General features: G+C 42.8%; 1 protein-coding gene across 4 annotated transcripts in view; it reads right to left on the reverse strand.

The window, feature by feature from the left end:
* Window positions 1-254: 254 nt before the first annotated feature.
* Window positions 255-19,006, reverse strand: part of HEATR6 (HEAT repeat containing 6) — a 31,842-nt gene continuing 13,090 nt past the window's right edge. For 2 of the 4 annotated variants that reach the window (XM_001918303.6, XM_070226391.1), the window contains 11 exons: window positions 13,419-13,625; window positions 12,919-13,018; window positions 10,759-11,114; window positions 9,886-10,008; window positions 9,438-9,524; window positions 6,801-6,935; window positions 5,903-6,025; window positions 5,056-5,180; window positions 4,134-4,230; window positions 2,890-3,094; window positions 255-1,226 (listed from right to left, as the gene is read on the reverse strand). In XM_001918303.6, the coding sequence (XP_001918338.3) occupies window positions 658-1,226; window positions 2,890-3,094; window positions 4,134-4,230; window positions 5,056-5,180; window positions 5,903-6,025; window positions 6,801-6,935; window positions 9,438-9,524; window positions 9,886-10,008; window positions 10,759-11,114; window positions 12,919-13,018; window positions 13,419-13,625 (2,127 nt within the window). In that variant the 3' untranslated portion in view covers window positions 255-657. Of the gene's footprint in view, window positions 1,227-2,055; window positions 2,261-2,800; window positions 3,095-4,133; window positions 4,231-5,055; window positions 5,181-5,902; window positions 6,026-6,800; window positions 6,936-9,437; window positions 9,525-9,885; window positions 10,009-10,758; window positions 11,115-12,918; window positions 13,019-13,418; window positions 13,626-19,006 lie in introns of all 4 variants that reach the window. The other 2 variants (XR_002811606.2, XM_070226392.1) reach the window with 2 other exon arrangements.

Raw genomic sequence — 19,006 nt, forward strand, 5'->3', positions numbered from 1 at the left:
CGGCCAGGGTGAGATGGACATGGGCCTAGGCTGCAGGCACCCACGTGCCGGGAGTCAACTCTGGATGCCGGGCTGTGGGGCGGCGTGGAGGGGCTGCTGGGGTGGGCACTAGGGGAGCTCAGGGCAGCAGCCATTCACCAACCTAGGAACTGTTTCTGTACGGTAGCAACTGATGCTGCCGTCCCAGTGCCAACTGCCTGAACAGCAGCTCTGCCTGCCGCTTTCTATAAACGCAACTCAATAAAAACAGGAGATTATGGGCACACTGTTTCATTAGTTTATTAGAAAAGAAAAACAGTTCCCACAGACACAATATACAACATTCTAATTTCTAAATCCTTTTGCATTGTTTTTTAATCTACTGAGACTAAACACCCTTCACAACCCCTCCCCATGGTTTGCTCTGTTCACACTAGAACCCAACTCCTTGCTCCTAGTTGCACAAGTCAGAGGTTCCAACAACCCGGACCACAGCCATCACAGTGGAACCGCTCTCTAAAGTGGTTGAGCCCTTTGATAAACTTAAACAGCTGCTAACTCATTCTAACTAAACAGTGGATGGATTGTGTCTGCCCGTAAGATTAAATGCCACACATCTGATGCTCACACTCAGATCTTCCTATTACCACTTGACACCGAGAAAGTATGGTGGCATATTCACCGATGTGTTAATCCTATGAGTGCTACTTGTGATCCAGAGTCAAAATAAATAGTCAGGGTGTCTTCTAAAAAGCCCATGATGGCCCTTTTGGCTGTGTCGCCAGTCAGTGCCTGGACACTGCTTATGTGCTCCAGGGCTGTTTTGACCATCTGGTCTCTTTCCTGGGGGCTGTGGGGTGCTCCAGTGTCATCTCCCTCTGCTCCTGACTTTAAAAACTGTAGGATATAGGACTGGATCATGTCCCCATTCAGTTCAAGGGTTTCTTTGATGGAGGGCAGGTCTGAGGTGCTGGCCAAGCTCAGGAGGTGAATCAGTGCCTGGCAGATTTGGGTCCGCAGGCTGGCACAGTACTTGAATTCCAGAAAGTCTGTGGTGTCTTCACTCTTCTGTAAGGCAGTGACCAATGCGTTCCAGATCTGAGCGTACTGGTCAACAGACCCATAATGCTCCCTCTTGCCCGGAATGGAAAGGGCAGTGGCAGATCTGATGCGCACTTTGAAGTTCTTGCATGATGTCACAACGGATGTCAGGGCGTTGTAGGCCTGGGAGGTCCACGGGGCTGTTCCTGGAAAGAATCCATAGTCATTAAAACAAATGAAGGCTTAGAAATAAGTGAGGGGTAGTGGGACAGAAGGAAACACGCATTTGTGCTCAAGTTAGAAAAATCTTATGTTTTCATTTAATACTCACAGTAATCCTGTCAGATCAGAGTGGTGAGTGACTAACTGCCAGATCCTAAGGAAGTGGCTGAGTCCTGACTCCCAAGCCTCCCTCTGTCCCCAGACAGGCCTGCCGCAGGCTCAGGGCCTCTGCTACCCTAAATAGGGACTCTGGCGACTTTGAAAGAAGCTTCTTCTCTGGGAGGATACTGTCTCGAGGGCTGAGGCTTGACGGGAGAAGCATGGACTGAACTGCAGCCACACCTGTCCCCTCAGTTGGGTGCTTCAGAGCAGTGCACAAACTGCACAACTGTGCGCCCAGCCCTGTTCATGCTGGCAAAAGAATATTTCCTCACCCGGCTTAGCATCTAGACCCTGCTCTGGCCACAGCATGTCATGGATTTTATTGCAAAGAAAAGGAAAACACTATCTAGGCAGTGACTGGGGAACAGCATACTCAGATTAACTGAAAGCTCAATTTGCTGATTCTGAGAAGATGGTGCCCAGATTTCTGTCTTCTCTCCCTTCCTGCTGGCCCCAGGAAATCAGCCTGCTGTCCTCCTTGTCAGAGCTACCACTACCCACCAGCCACTCCATTTGGGGGGTTCTTATTCCTCAAGATGGGCAGCAGAGTAAAACGCAGCTTCCCTACTCTCCCAGCCCTTCCCAACTCTTTGCTGATTCCAGAGAGGAAGGAAGATGCCCACCTCAATGAGCGCCAACCCCAAAGGTCACCTTAGGCTATTCCCTCAGTGGAAAAAGCCACCAGGCTGCTTCTCCACCAGCTCCCGGCTGACTGGTCTGCGTGGACGCTCTTGACAAGAAAGGAGAGCACAGCCAGCTTCCTGCATGCTCTGCTGGTCCAGAATGATTTTTTCCCTCCAAGAACACAGGCTTATGTTTCAAATCTTGTCACAGAGACAAACGTGTAAGGCGAATGCTGGCAATTGAAGTGAAAGGGATTTGGAGGCTGTGATCCACACACCTAAGCAGCCGTCAGCCTCTGGTGACACACCAAGGTGCACGGCATGTGCCACTGCTCCGAGACAGCTGCCCTCCCCACGCACAGCGCGCCACTGCAGTTCAGGATTTCCAATGGCACCCTCCCTCTCCCATGCCAGTTTTCTCCTTTATTTTTTTCCTGATTGTTAAAACAACATATGCTTATTGTAGAAAATTTAGAAAATGAAAGCAGAAAAAATATCCTGCTACTCCTCCCATCCAGAGGCAACCACTGTTGACAATTAGGCTCCTTTCCTTTCAGTCTTTTTTCTACCTATTTACTGAGATCATACGGTAGAAACAATTTCATATCCTGTTAGAGTTTGCTTAACATCAGAAGCATTTTGCCACATTATCAAAACTTTTTGCAAACACAATTTTAAATGGCCACAAAATATCCATTGAATATATATACAAATCATGATTTCCCTCAGCACATCCTACATTTGGTGTTCTATATGTTTCCATTTTCTCTAACCTTGTGACGAACATCTTTAATAACAATGCAGACTGGCGTGTGCTGTCCAAGGAGGCCGTCCACCAGGGAGAAGAGGGGCGCTCTCTTACCTAACGGAAGAGCAGGATTTTTAAACACATTTCCCAGTGCGTAACAAGCATTCCATCGGACTTTCATGGCAGCCTCAGTCAGAACAGTAGAAATCAAGGCCTGGAGAGACTCCTCAATGATTTCAGCAAATCTGGGTTTTTGTATATGAGACGGTTGCAGAAAATGAAGCAAATTTCCAAGGGCCCGGACTGCATTGCTTTTCACCTAGAATAACATGTAAAAGTATTAGAAATCTGTTTTGCCAAAGAGATGTGTCAGAAAGTATAATTTCAGCTTTAAAAGCCCAGGCAGTCCCAGACATCCTAAAGCAAGAGAGCTAATGAAAAACGTGGCCAGTAAAGGTGCAAGTCCTCGGATCTCCGCCAGGTCTGGTGTGGTTAACGTTCCGAGCCACCAGAGAGGTGAAGTTCCAGAGCTCCTCGCCATGATTTCTCAGTGAGACTGGACCTCAGAGACGTCCATCTTCACTGTTTCACAGAGATGGCGTCTAAGGCCCAGGGGCGGCAGGACATGGCTGGTTTGCACAAGGTAAGGAGGAGAAGCTGGGTTTCATGATTCCAGTCCAAAACTTTTCTGCTAGAGTCTCAACCTTTGCAGCATTAACAGAATCATCTGGGGAGCTTTCTTTTTTCAAAACAAATTCCCAGGCCCTAACCCTGGAAATTCTGATTGAATTAGCCTGCAGTCGGGTTTCCCAGGTTTTCAGAGCCACTGTAGTAAATTAAGCACCTGGTGCAGGTCAGGTACTATGCCAGGCGCTTTAACATAAGGCATCTCAGAATCCAGTGAGGTATGTGTGATGACGTCCATGTTAGATGAGGAAACTCACCTTCAGAGAAGTTAAATCATGCACCAAAGGCTGCCCGGCTACTAAAGGGACAGCCAGGATGTGAACCGTGTCTGCCTGACCCTAAAGCTCGGGTCTACGCTTTTTAAACTTATTAGTGTAACAGGGGATATTCAAAGCCAAGCTGCTCATCTTTCTGACTGGTCAATTCTACTTAAGGATTTTTTACAAAAAAGCAAATTAACATTAAAACAAACATGGACATATCATGGGGTATTACAAATGGCACTGATATTTTTCGTGAGATGGGAGACAGGAAAGAAACTGCCCAAGAGCGGGCCACTTGATACCCTGCGCACACTCTCCATCTCCTCTGAACAGGGATATACTTAGTGGCATAAAACGATAATACGCGAAGCAGCTAACTGAGGAACACTGGGTTTACTGTCTGTCTACCTTGTCTTTGTCCTTCGATGCCTCTATGGCTGACCGCAACATCTTCAAGAGCAGGAGACCAGAGAACTCTTCCTGGAAACTTGGGTCCGGTGTTTCCCTATTCCACCCAAAGGAGGCAAAACATGTTGAAAGGTAAAACCCTTTAAATATACACCTATATGAATATATTCACCTAGTATAACTAAAAACACTTTAGGAAAACAGCTCCACAACTCTGTTCAGAGAATACCAAGGACTTACAGTTTACACCTAGCCCACATCTAGGAACGTAACCCAAAGGAGTATATCAAAATGGAGATGTCATGCGCAAAAACGTTCAGGGCATGTGAACGCCTCAAACAACAGAAACGTTCAACAGCAGGGCAAGGGTTAAATGATCATCACATAGTGATGACTGGGTAATAATAAAAAACGATTTATAAGAGTCAGGAGAAGTCAGCAGAATGCTCATACATGTCACATGTTAGAGTTAAGTGACAAAAAGCAAGACACTTGTGTATGAATAGCAACAGTTGCCTCTGGGGAGGGGCCCTAGGGGATTAAGGCAGGAGAAAGGCTTTACACCGAGCACGCTTTGTACTGTCTGAATTTTCTTTTTACCTGTGAATATATTACTTAAAAAGATACAAATACGATAGTTAAAAAGTAGGGCAACCATTACTAAGGTTTTGGACTTCTACTTTTCTACTTCCCACATTTTCTATAATGTGGATGTATTACTTATATCAGCATACAGTATTTTTTATACATACATGATAAGAACAGCTTACGAATCTTCTTACTTCAAGAAATAAAAAATAAAACAAAGCAGGAAGATTGACTACATAATTTAGGGGAATTACTGCTAATTCTTGGGATCAAAGATACCCTCTTGGGACCTCAGCTTCAGAAGCAACCCGGGGAAACGAGCTGCGACACCTACATGTTGACAATCAGGGTGTCTGTCAGGTTGCCCAGGGACCAGGCTGCTTTGGCGCGGACATTCAGAGACTTGTCTTGAAGTGACATCAATATTGCATTTGCTGTGTCTGCAACAAATATGACATCCTGTAAGAGAAACAAAACAAAACACTGTAGTTACTTTACGAGTTCACGCTGCTACCCTGGAAATTCTGAAATTTGTTTTCCGATAAAAGCGATATGCCTTTACTATGAATTTCTATTTGGAAATAAAAATTCATTTATTCAGTCAATTTACTATTCTTCTTACATGTTACAATTTGGACACTCAAAGTCTAGGGGAAGGCCCCCCGAGATTCAGGTGTGTGCCAGGCACCCCTGAGGGGCCTGTGGAGTCTGCCTGTGCGAACAGCTTAGAACCCGGCCTGCGACGGTTATCTGTGAACTCTGGGCTTGGACTATTTCCACCTCAGGAAATGATGCTGACAATGAAGCGCATTTCCAAAATACCTCCTATTCACTTACACACCTCTCAGTGAGAGAAGTGTCACAAGCAAGAGTGAAGGAGAAATACATTTCCTTCATAGTCAACACTCTCAGTTTTCTAAATTATTACTATTACATGGTAATGTCCCGTTTAATTTTTTTTCAATTATCCATTAATTTAAACATTTACTGGGCAAGCAGGGTCCTAGGCAGTGTGCTAAGTAACTAAAAGTAAATGAACTACAAGCACGACCATATTTTAGTAGCAATTAAGGAAACCAGATTACAGAGCAATTTAATTTCCTTTACTGTCCAACCCTACAGCTCGACAGCCACCACGGGCTCTCCGAGAGGCACAGAGCAGCTCCGTGGGCCACCCTCACCTGTCTGAGACAGGGAAAGAGCACGTAGACTCCCAGGGCCCGCGAGGTCGCAGCTTTCACTAAACGGTTCTTGCTGTCGTTCAGCCCAAGCAGCAGAGTGATGCACAGGATCTGCCTGTCGCTCTGCAACGAGAAAGGATGGCAAGGGACAGTGAGGATGGAATAACTTCGCCACCATCTGCGCCAAGGGACTGTGACATGTCACGTGCTTGAGTCCACATTCAGGAGTTGAACACAACTGGGACCTGGAGGCCCCCGTGGTAGAGAGCAGAGGGTCTCTGCTCAGACGCAGCTACTACCTGAGGGCCAGCTGGCGCAGGGCACACACAGCATCTGGGATCACATTTAACCCTTACCACTGTGTGAAGTAGGTCATTTTATTCTCCTACTTTATTAAAGATGCCTTCTTTATAAAACCTAATTTACATAAATAAGAGCAGATGCAAACGCCATTGAGGCCTAAAGGAGCGGAGGGCTCTGAACACTGTATGTGTTGGGCACCAGCTAAGTATTTTCACTGACTTCGTGTTATTACTCACATCACTCCCACTTGTAGACGAGAAAACTCAGTTTTGCAGAAGATAATCAAAGAGCTAGAACACGGAACAGCCGGGATTTAAAGGCGGGTTTTTCTAACGCTGGGTTTGAAATCTCTCTGACGTCAAACCCTCCGCTACCCCTACTTCTCCCACCTGCTTTCTAAGCACAGGGAGGAAAGCTCTCCAAAGACACTGAGATTTTAAGTTTCCTACTGCCTTTGCCCCACACTCAGGGAGAATAAGCACCTTCTCCTCAGAGATGATGGGAAATGCTGGTTCAAAATGAAAAGAATCAAAATCAAACTCAAGCTCTGATGCTCAGGGGCACGACTTAAGGATGAGAAAACGCCCCAGGTTACCGGCAGGCTGCTGAAGGCTTCCGGCAAGATGGAAGACAGGGCATCGCAGGCGCTCGCCTGGAGGGTCGGGTGCTCTGAATTCTGCAGGGCTCTCGGCAAAGGACCGTTCAGCATCATAGTCCAGAACATCACCACCTGGAAGAGGGGCGCAGTTAAAACCACGGCCGGAGGGACGACAGCGGAACCAACCGATGCTAAGCTACGAGAAGTGACCATGGTAATGAAACATTTTTCTTTAAAGTAGTGGCCTTTTGTAAATACTTTCACTGGTTCTTCTTCCAGAGATGAAAGAACTTTAGAAAACTACTAACTGAATCCTTCCATTTTATCGATTAGAAAACTACAGTCTGCTCCAGTCAAGCAGCAATAGTGATGAGGAAGAGGAAGAAGGTGATGATGACAGTAACAGCAGTAGCAGTAGCAGCTAACGTTCTTCAGAGAGCTTATATGCCAGGCGCTGCTCTCAGTGCTTTACACATAGCAACCCAGTTTAATCCTCAGCAGAGCTGAATTAAATATATCATTATCTCCATTTTCACACAAGGAAACTGAGGCATGAAGAGAGAATGTAACTTGCTAGTAGGCAGCAGAGCTGGACTCGAGTTCAGATCAACTGACACCCAGCTAGGGCTCTTTCCCCTGATCCCTTGTGGGCTCAGGGTCCTGGGGCAGCCGGGAGGCTGTGTGCCGGTGTCCAAAGAGCACAGGATCTGGAGGCAGAGCTGGGACTGTCTTTCGGCTGCTACTTCCTGTCTCTCCAGCCTCGGGTGAGTCACTGGACCTGTCTAAGCTTTGGGTCCTCTTCAGTAAAATAGGACAAAGACATCTGTTTGGCAGAGTTTGTGTGATAATGCACTGTAATGCTGTGTGTAAAGTTCCTAGCACAGTGCCTGGTGCACAGTGGAGACTCTTAAATTGGGCAGTCGGCTCTGTTTTAAGCACTTTGAAGGATTATCTCACTTCAAAGCCCCTTAAGGTGGCATCTGAAGAGTACCCTTAACAGTTTCCTTCCCATGCTTTATAAAAATCCTGGGATTTCACATGCATTTGCAGATCTGCCTGGGGTTTTGGTGTCTTCACTTTCTGCTCCCTGGACTGGGTCCTGAGTTGGGCCGTGTATCCCATGCATCAGTTCTGTCCTCCCCACAGTCCTAGCTCCTGGAAACCCAGTCTGGGTTCTCCCTGCCCCAAACCAGAAGACTGTGGACAAGGGTGAAAGCCAGCCTCCAAGATGGCCCATGATGATTCTTGCCTCTTAACGTTTAGGAAGCAGCCCCCTCCCACACTGACTCGGGCTGACCTGTGTAACTAATAGGATATTGTGGAAATGACAGTGTGAAACTTCCGAAGCTGGGTCATAAAAACCCCGCAGCTCTGTCTTGCTCTCTCTCTCGACTCACTTGCTGTGGGGGAAGCCAGCTGCCATGTCAAGAGAATACTCAAGCAGCCCTCTGGAGAGGTCCTCTGGGGAGGAACTGAGTGAGACTTGCTGCCAACAGCCAGCACTAACTTGCTGGGCACGCGAGTGGCCAGGTGGGAAGAGCCTCCAACCCCTGTCAAGTCTGGCTGACTGAACCTCACGAGAGACTTGAGCCAGAACCACCCAGCTAAGGTGCTCTCAATTCTCGACTCACGGAAAATATATGAGAATAAATGAATATTGTTTTAAACTGCTAAGTGTTTAGGATAATTTATTACTCAACAAGAGGTAAGTAATACAGAAAAGTATATCCCTTTCTAAAAGATGAAACAATACCTGAGTGTGAACAGTTAAGACTTGCCTAAAGTCACTTGATGAGTAAGGGGAGAAGTTTGGATTCAAAACCAGGTCTGTGATAGCAAAGCTCAACTCATCTCCCTGCGAATGGAGACATTTCAGCTTTCGTGGCAGTCTAAGAAAGGAAGTAGAGCTAGACATTCTTAACTCACTGCAAGGATGATGGAAATTATGAAGGGAAAAGAATAGGGAGAATGAGGAGGGCAGAGGGAGAAAACACCATGAACGTTGAGCTAATTTTGCTTTTGGCACTAAGCAGAGCCTTTTTTAGTGAGGTCATGTGTTCCTCTTTCAAAGAACTGGCACAGTGTAAGGGCAACAGAAACAACCTAAGACCACAGGAATTTAATAGGAATCGGGGGGTGGGGTGTGGTGGTGAGGGAGCTAAGGGAATTAACATTCATTGACCATTTACTATTTGTCAGTATCTTTACATTTCATTCAATCTTACAATAGCTCTATGAGTTAAGAACTTTTATTTCTCTTTACAAGAAGAAACTATGCTCAAAATCACATCCATTAAGTGGTGATCCCTAGATTTGATCTCCTGCCTTCTAACTCCAAGTACTTGGCTTTTCCCACCATTCTAGGGTGAGTAACCAAACTAGGTTTTATGCAAAATAAATACTGGTTTTTCCATTGCTGACTGTATGTTACACATAATCCTACCACATACTCAACTGCAAATAAACTGAAATGCAAATAATACTTATTTATGCAAGTATCAAATCATCCTAGATTATAAACCATAATTTTTGACATTGGAAGAAACCATATTACTCCACTTTATCACTGAGCCTCAAAATAAAAATGACTGAAGCACTAAGAAAAGAGCAAACTATGAACTGACGTTTGCTTACCAAGGTGACGGGCACTCTCTGATCAGGTGCGACGCTGGAATCTCGTTTATACTGTTGTATTAAGCCTGTACCCACTTCTTCCAGAAGCTGCCAAGATAAATAGCCTATCAAAGCAGAGTATTAGAACCATGGAGGAGGTAAAAAAACCACTTTGGTCTGGAGATGATCTCAAATCAAGAGGAAAAATAATTTCCAAATGATTTCCCTTCTTTTCTCAGTAACTCCTATGTCAGAGGCATGCTTTCCAGGAGCAAAATCACCAGCTATATATTGTTCATTTATTACCAAGTCAATTCTTTGGGCTTATACGTAGAGCTGAAAATAGAGGAATGTATGACTTTCCTATCTGAAACCTCTCAAAGAAACCTCAGAACTGATGGACATGCAGCAGAGGGAAGAACATAAAGGGAAGAGAAGAAAAAAGCATGTGGCTTTTGAGGAAAATTACCTTGGCTCCATGAAGCTGAATGGATGGATCTGCTTCGCCCATGCACTTGCAAATCACCTCTCCAAGCTCCATCAGGTAGACCTGAGCCATTGAGAAGTAGCCTCTTGCCAAATGAGCCAACACCTGCAAGGAGAACAGAGGATCAACCCCAGACCCGAATGCAGGGCTGCAATATCCAGAAAGCGCTTCGGTATTTCAGAAATCGCTCACACTTTGCAAGGGCTGAAATCTGACGTGGAATGAAATGGAAAACAACCATTATCTTTCTTTTATGACTAAAATAAACTATATCACACAATTTTATAGCGCTTTATAGTTTATGAAATGTGTTTCATTAAGATTATCAGTATCATCTCCTTTAAGCCTAGGAACCATTTTTTGAGGTAGGTATTAACTGAACATTTCAACTGAAGAAAATAGGGCTGAAAAAGTGAAAGGTTAAAGAGGTTAAAGGACATGTGTAATATTAACCAGACAATTAGCAGCAGACGCCAGGAGCAAACCCAGGTCTTAGATCATATTTGAGTACAGAAAAAGAAAATACTTTAACCTAGGGTTGCTTTCTTCCTTTGTAGCAGCAATTATTTTGTCTCTAACCAAAGAGAAGTCTATGGAAAATTAAACATTTATTTAACTTTAAATTGCAGAAATCAAAGATCAGCTCTATAATTTCTTTCAGAATTATTACAGAATTTAGTATACCCACCTGTCATCTAATAACTGAGGTGACTAAAATGGCTTGCAACACAAAGGCCTGAACCTGACATTTTATAAGCAGGTTTTCCATGATTTTCATGGACTCACTCCTCGCATCACCATATGAAGGAAGAACCATTACTGCCACTTCAGAGATGAGCCAATGAAACCTCCTACCTGTAAGGCCTCCAATCGCATGGGGGACGGTTCATAGGTGCTTCCTGCTGCAGACGCAGCATCACCACCTGAGCAGGAATCCTCCTTGGGCAGCACAACAATGGAAATGCAAAGTCGAATGAGCCAGCAGGGCTCTGAAGAGCCCTTAGGGGAGCTAACTGATGTCTCTTCCAGAAAGGGTCCCGAGCTGCCTTTCTTCCACCAGTCAGCAGGGCTGAGGTGAGGAGTCGCTGAATTGCTATTGCTGAGTCCAGAAGAACAGGGCTGTTGTAAAAGTAGCTGGACTTCAGGTAAAGGTGCGTGAGTGGAAACTACGGCTCCCAGGAGAGTGAGGCTTGACACTCGAACATTAACATCTGTCACAGGAAACAATAAGAACCTGTCACTGTGGGAACAGCTATCGTAAGGATCATAATTATCGCTGCAGGCAATTAAGAATTATGGTGTCTCGTTTAACTTGAATCTAACGAAACCTCTAGACCTAACTTCCAGTTTATAGGAAATACATGGGACAGAAATACAAGTTACCACCATAAAGAAACGACCCAACAAACTGAGAATGTGAGACATGCTACAAGACAACTGGCTTGGACTCTCCCAAAAATCAGTATGGTGAAAGAGAAAAAAAAGGGTGGGGAGACTATTCTAGATTAAAAAAGACTAAAGAGACATATAATAACTAAATGCAGTGCATGAACCTTGAATGAACCCCAGTTTTTTTTTAAAAAAAGCTATAAAAGACTTTTTGGGACACATGGGGAAATTTGAACACGAATTAATATCAGACAATATTATGGAATTAATTCAATGTTTTTAGGTACAAGAATAATATTTTGTTTTTTAGGAGATTATCTAATCTTAGGAGATGAATACTGAGGTATTTAGGGTAAAATATCATGTCCGTAATTTACTTTCAAATGGTTCAAGGGAAAAAATCTATATAAATACATATACATACACAAAAATATACATATGCACACATATGCATACATACATGCACAGACACATATGTAGAAAGAGAGACAGAAAGCAAACATGACAAATGTTAACTGTTAAGTCTAGGTAGAGGCATACAGGTGTGCAGTGTATTATTCTTTCAAGTTTTCTATGGATTTGAACATTTTAATAATAAAAAGTTGCTGGAGGACAAAGCCAGACACTTGAAAGGGACCTCTGAGATATGGTCCACTCCCCTCGGTTTGCAGCTGAAGAAAAGCCAGTGCAGTGGAACGAGCAGGGGACTGAGCCAGGAGACCTGGGTTGTTTTAATCTTACTTCTCCCACTAACGTGATGAGACACCTTAAGGCAAGATTTATCTTTCTGGGTTCCGTTTCATACACTGGTGAAAGGAGTGAACTGACTTAGTTTACACATCATTATCTCCTGTAAGCCTCAAAAATCTTATGCGGTAGGTATAATTCCTCTTGTTAGGAGGAAATTAGGGTTCAGGGAGAGCATGACTATGAGGTGGCAGAAGTGAGAGAAAAAAGAGTGGGCTGCAGACCCTGGACTGGCTCCGGGTCCAGTACCCCTTCCATGATGTCACAAAAAACATCCACGCCTCCTTCAACTTCTTTAATTCTGATTGAAAAACTCGACTTGTCAGAAAGTGGTCTGATCCTAAAGCTTGCAAACAAAAGAAAACAAATGTCTACAGCACATATATATGATGTGTGGGCATAAGTTAGGAAATAAACAATAAGACTCTGCAGTGAGTGGGGATTTGAGGTTCTGGAATATTCAGAGGAGATAATGCTAAAGAAGTTAGGTTTTATATTCCAGTTTTTCTTTCCAAAAAGAGATGATGTCTGTCTATCTGACTGTCCAACCAGCCTCTCCTTATGCCTAGAGACGGACTATTATATACTAGAGGGGGACCTCTTGTGCCTGGCTCAGTCCTAATTCTAAAGGAATACTCTGGCTACTGCACAGAAGCACTGAAGGGGCATTCAACTACACTGCTGCCCAGCTCACTTTCTTCCGATGGTGCCCACTGGGGCTGCAGGGGGCAAACTGGGGTTCTAGCAGTTGTTAGTTCGCCCAGAAACTTGAGGAGAATAAGTAGAGATATCTTTGAGCCATAAAAATGCTCTGAATATTGCTTTAACTAATAATCTAGATTTGATATAGAGAACAATCAGTTTTAAATGACCACCAACCTTTGTGGCGGAGATAAGGCTTTATCTGGTTCCAGACTTTGGTCAGCAGGCTGAGTTTCAGACGGTTGTAAGGCGAATTGGATACTAAATTTGCAAGGCACTGCAAAACACAAGAACAGCTCATCAACATGCCTGATTAAGTCACAGCACAGAGACGAAATTTTATAGCATTTAATTAACAAGAAAAGTCTTTACACCTATTTGAAAGTCAGTCTTTTTCTTTTTTGTCTTCTTTTTTAGGTTGGGAGGCGGGAACAGCACTTGTATTCTCATGGTACAACTAAGATAAAGGAGTATTTTTAGTAAATCATTTATTTGGACCTACAGAGATTGTAAGTAAGATCACACAAGTAGGTATAGACTTCCAAATAGGACATATTTAAATAAAATTACTACTTGGTTATATTCTTAAGTCAAGTTACTTTTGGGAAACGTAAAGCATTACACAAAATTGAAACAGAAACCCTCTGTGGAACCTACGGATCACTTGGCATATTTACCTTAATTATCTGAGTAAGGGTCTGTGAGGATGACTCAGCCACCAAAGCTAACAACAGACATCTGTGCAACTCTCTAATGCTGGAAGCAATCATCACAGAGAAGGGGGTGAAAGCCCTTCTGTGGTCGCTGGTATCTTCAGCAACAGAAAGAAACTGCTTTGAGCCTTCTAAGATGGCCGATAAAACTTGCAGAGCACAGGCACGCGTCTGAAATTTCAGGACGATTTGCATCAGTTAGTTAAAAATCAGGAGTCGGATCCCCTTCTTCCCATATATATTCTTAATTTTCAAAGTACTTAGGATCATTTTAATTAAAAGAATAAAAGCAATGGGATTATCTATCAGTCCTAAGAGTAGCCATAAATTAGGCTACTTGCACCCCACACTTAAAATCTTAAATCACATTGCTGTTAGGTTTTCCTACAGTAAGGAATAAGTCTAAACTACACCATAGTACAAAAACCTGAAATCGTGGGCATGAGAATAATTTAGAGATTAGAGGCCTAGTTTATTCAAGCACAAGGCCAACTGAAAAGAGAGAGCTACACAGCCCATATGTATGCGTCTAGAGTCTGTTTCATATCAAAGTTCCCAAGGACATTCTGCTGTATACTCCACCCTGAAGCATCTACCAGTGCTCAATGTTAATGAAACAGGATATGAGGAACTCTGCAAATTCAACTTGGCAGGCACCATTAGTGATCCAACTTTTTACAAACACTCGTAGGTGGTGGAAATAACATTGCCTGCAGGGAAAGTCTTCGATAATCAAAGAAAGAAATACCATGAAAAATAACTTCCTGGGTGGAAGGAAACCCGTGCACCTTTGTCAGTGGACTGCTGCATCTGTCAGGAAAAGTGTCACTGCATCAAGATTTTCTTTACACGATTGAAAGACTACTTCCAACTGATACTGTGATGATTTTGTGGTATTAAAAATCAGAAAAGAAAAAAAAAAAAAGACAAGAAAGCCAATTTAACCAAAATGGAATGTGGGTGATAAATGCAGGACTAGTAACATGAAACAATACTGTACCCCCTTTGTCCAGCACACCCAAAAATGCCAAGTAAACACTTTCAGTCAAAAAGCAGAGAATCAATATTATAATTCTAGGATCTAATCTAAATATTTACTCAAAGCATATCTGGGTTTGGTGCGAAAAAGGTTTTCCAGAAAGTCTTCAACTACGTTATCTCCAAGTAAGCAAAGAACAAAGCAGTCCTCCACGCCTTGTGTAGAATGGAATCATACACAAAAAACTAAAGAGTTATTGCTTTGAGAACAAACTTGTAGTATAGCAGTATGCTTCTTTGGAAGTAAGCATAATCACTCAAGTTAGGAAGTTGATAATGTACTAGGAAACTGTGTGTGTGTGAGAGAGAGACAGAGAGAGAGACAGAGAGAGACAGAGAGAGAGAGAGGGAGAACGTGCACTCATGCAGTCAGCTGATCCTAGAAGAACTTAGATCAAGGGCTAGCAGTACATAATTTATATTTTAGACTTTTTTTTTTTTTAAAGATTTTTTATTTTTTCCTTTTTCTCCCCAAAGCCCCCAGGTACATAGTTGTATATTCTTTGTTGTGGGTCCTTCTAGTTGTGGCATGTGGGACGCTGCCTCAGCGTGGTTTGATGAGCAGTGTCATGTCCGCGCCCAGGATTCGAACCAACGAAACACTGGGCCGCCTGCAGAGGAGCGCGCGAACTTAACCGCTCGGCCACGGGGCCAGCCCCTTATATTTTAGACTTTGTAGGCGACAGTCTCTGGCACAACCGCTGAACTCTGCCATGGTAGCACAGACACTATATAAAGAAATAAATGTGACTGTGTTCCAACAAAATTTTACTTATGGACAATGAAATCTGAATTTCATGTAATTTTCACATGTATTGAAATCTTCTTCTTTTGATTTTTAAAAAAAACCATTTAAAAGCATAAAAGCCAATCTTAGCTTATGGGTCATAGAAAAACAAGTAGTGGGCCAAATTTGGCCCAGAGGCCGTAGTCTGCCAACACCTGATTAGACAGCTGGCTGGTCTGAACTGAAAAAGGCAGATGTTACGCTAAACCTCCATTTCTTTAGAAGGCTATTAAAAATCACAATTCCCAAAGCTCACAAACCAAATAAAATTAAAAACTAAGTTGTGGAAAGAAATGAACTGATATTTAAAAATTTCCAGCTCATTTAACTTTGGTACCCTAACACAGAAAAAGCACCCATGACTATCACAGATGAAAACAAAAGGAAAGTCATTGAAATTGGTTATTTTTCACCACTGAGGTATAAAATCTATACAGAAATATGATACTATATCAAATTATACCTCATAGTTTTGATTTAATTTCCCTTAAATCCTGTTTAATACATCTGTTGTAAAAATGCTATTTATGACACTAAATCTAATCAAAGTTCTGCTTCACTTATTCTTATATCAATATTTAATATACTATTTACCAGTTCTAATCAGCACTTTAAGCAGAAATTACTGAAATTATGGTTTGTGCAAGCAAACCATAAGAGGTGCAGCTCTCCAGAGAGCTCATTTAGTTGATTCAGTTTCTGTTGTCTGAATATTTCCAATGATAGATGACTTTTCAATCCTATAAACATCAGTGTGCTCAGTTTCACTGGCGGGTAGTTCCCCCTCCTTGGACATGAACACTTGTTCTAAGGTAATGAAACAGGAAAGCACTTTTCCTTTTTTGCTACTTAACAAGGTAGCAGAAATGTTTGCTGAGGTAGCTCCCTCAATCCCTATTTTCCCCTTTTTTATGCATGTTTGGTCTCAGAATATTTCTGGGAGGGGGATGAAGAAGTCACTGCCGGGAGAGGGTGCCACTGAGGTTTCGATGCAGGGCCCCCGGCTGTTGTCTTCTTTGGCTCTAAGTACTGATTCTTCTTCACACACGTTCACCGTTAATCCCTTGCTCACACTCCTAAAGCTAGCTGTATTTTGGGTGGAGGCATTTGAACACTGGGTCAGGGTCTCCAGATTCGGAGACATCCCAGCAAAGGTCATCTGTTCTTCACCACAGAATTCGAAAGTCAGCATAATTCTCAAGGTACCAAGAGGAAAGTTTGTCATATAGTTTGATCAAATCTTGTGGATATATCTACATAATCTACCTTTGTAACACCTGAGGAAATCATATACAAGAAATCTGTAAATTAGTCACGCTATTTTTATTGATAATTTGCTCCATGCCGCCTGGAAACATAAAGGATGTGCTTTCTGAAGCACAATTCCAACACGTAACCACGTCACAATTTCCTAAGTACTGCCACACTGCCAAATCCTAGAGGAAATTTCTAAGTTTCCTCCTTCACAAGGAACCATTCTAGCATTTTATATTTCAATTTCCTGGAAGTGATCCCTGTCTACTGTTGGTGTTCTGAATGGAAGAGTCCACTCACCTCCCTTCTGCCCATTTCTGTTTGGAAAATTTCTCAGTATGTCAATGAAAACTGTGCTTCCAGCTGAATCTACCACAGGGCATATCAGAGCTGCCATGAACTCAAAACTATCATCACTGTGCACTTCGATGACAAGATGCTCTACTGTTGTCTTGTCATGTTTCATCCTAAGAGAAACTTCAGTCATCCAACTCTACACTCACAGTGAGCACCTGAGATGACCACTCAGCCTTTACACATTCTATGCCTTTTAATCTAGCTCTGATCATTCCAGAATCCTGTTCCATTCCATTTACATAAACCAGCACTTTTAATTTTTGCACATAACTTTCTGGAAGTCTTTATAAAAAGCCTCTCTCGCTGACATCATCTACCAAACGCTTTCTTCTAGTGTGTGTCTTGGTGAACAATTAATTATACTATGGACAGTCTGCAGAGGTGTGCTCCAAGCCTCGTGGGGGACAATACTCACCACACTTATTTACACCCTTCTAAACCAAGCATCTGCTAAGAATCTATTGAGTATAATCATTTCACTTGCCACTGCACTGAAATGATGAATTTTGATCATTATTTTGATCTTTTTCAATCCTCTTTAAGAATGGTGACTGGTTTCCCATGTCTCCAGGCCCTTCATGCAGCTTTTGTCCAGGATGTAGGACATCTCCAGAGGGAAGGTCTGTATTTTTTCACTCATCACATTTCTTGCATTCACTGAAGCTAAACAACAGGAACATATCTAAAAGGTACCCAAATCAAGGAGGACCACTTTGCAATATGTAAAATCTCTTTTGGCACTCTAAGCCAAATGTAAACATTTAAAAAATATAAAGATGAAAACATAAAATTATTTCAATCGCCTTCCCTCAGATATGACTTCATAACCTCTCTGTCTTCATATCCCAAACTCACACGTCCCACATCCCCTTCGCTGGGCAGCTGCAGTGCTGGGCAGCTGGCCCGCTACTTGCTCCAAAGCACCATCTCCGTGGCTACTTAGGGCAGCTCCTCTCAGGTGGAGGGTCTTCAAATGTGTGCGTGTGTGCGTGTGTGTGTATATTTTTTAACTTTTATAGTTTTCCTTTCAATTACTAGAAGAGCTTCATTACTGATTTATTTGCCACCATTCATTTTCCATTTTTCTCTCAGATTCTTACTCGCTATTGAGTCCGTCAACCTGAAAAATTTCTACTGGTTTAACTACTCGGGATACTGGGTATTTGAAATATGCTAGAAGACATTTTTTGTGTATAATTGAGGCTATTTTATTTTTCTTTATCCTGTAAAGCTTTTGAAGGGTCATTTAGAAGTTTTCTTATATAGCCATTAGCCATCAAGGAGATGATCACACGGAGTTCCAATGTATTGTGGATTACTAGGGCTCCTCCTTATTTTTAAGGGAAAATAGAAAAGGAATAATACTGTTGGCCTCATCAACCCTCTTCACTGTGAGAGGGTAGTTGGCTACCTAAGGACACCCAGACGGCATTCAGCATAACTTTGTAATGTTACTGTAAGGGGAATCTAAGCAGCAGACCAGTTTCCTGACTGGGCAAGAGGTGAACTTCTGGAGAGGAGGTTAACATATTCAAGAAGAGGCAAATATCTGATCAGCCAGAGCTACCTTGCTGTAGCTATCCATGACTGCCAAGTTATTTTTTTCTTTTTTAAAAATAAGTTATTCTCACTAAACTATGTAAATATTTATTACATGTGATTTGAAAGATATGAAAAAGTTGAAAGAAAAAAACATCGTTGGGATCATTTAATTCTATATCCTGTACTTTCATAAAACAGCATAAGCATTTTTCTAAGCCATACACATCCCTCATAACCACGATGTACCATGATATTCCAGAGTACTTAAGCCATTTTTAAATTTTTTCCTATTATAAATATCAGGGCAATAAACATTTTCATAAAAGAGAGCGAAACACAGCTTTTTCAATGGAGCTCAAAGGGGACACTGAAGCAGTAACTCAGCATGCTGAGGCTTCAAGCAAGCCTGGGGCAGGAGGTGCCCTCAGTGTGGCTCTCGACCTGTTACTCACATAAGCCCGTTTCCTACTCCTGCCCATCTCGTGGTTCTCAAGTCAGGACTCGGGTCAGTACTAACAAGAGCTGGGTTCGGATATGATCCAACAGGGCAGAGAAAACAACACAGACTCATGAA

This window comes from Equus caballus, chromosome 11, assembly GCF_041296265.1.
Source record: "Equus caballus isolate H_3958 breed thoroughbred chromosome 11, TB-T2T, whole genome shotgun sequence".
Lineage (NCBI taxonomy): Eukaryota > Metazoa > Chordata > Mammalia > Perissodactyla > Equidae > Equus > Equus caballus.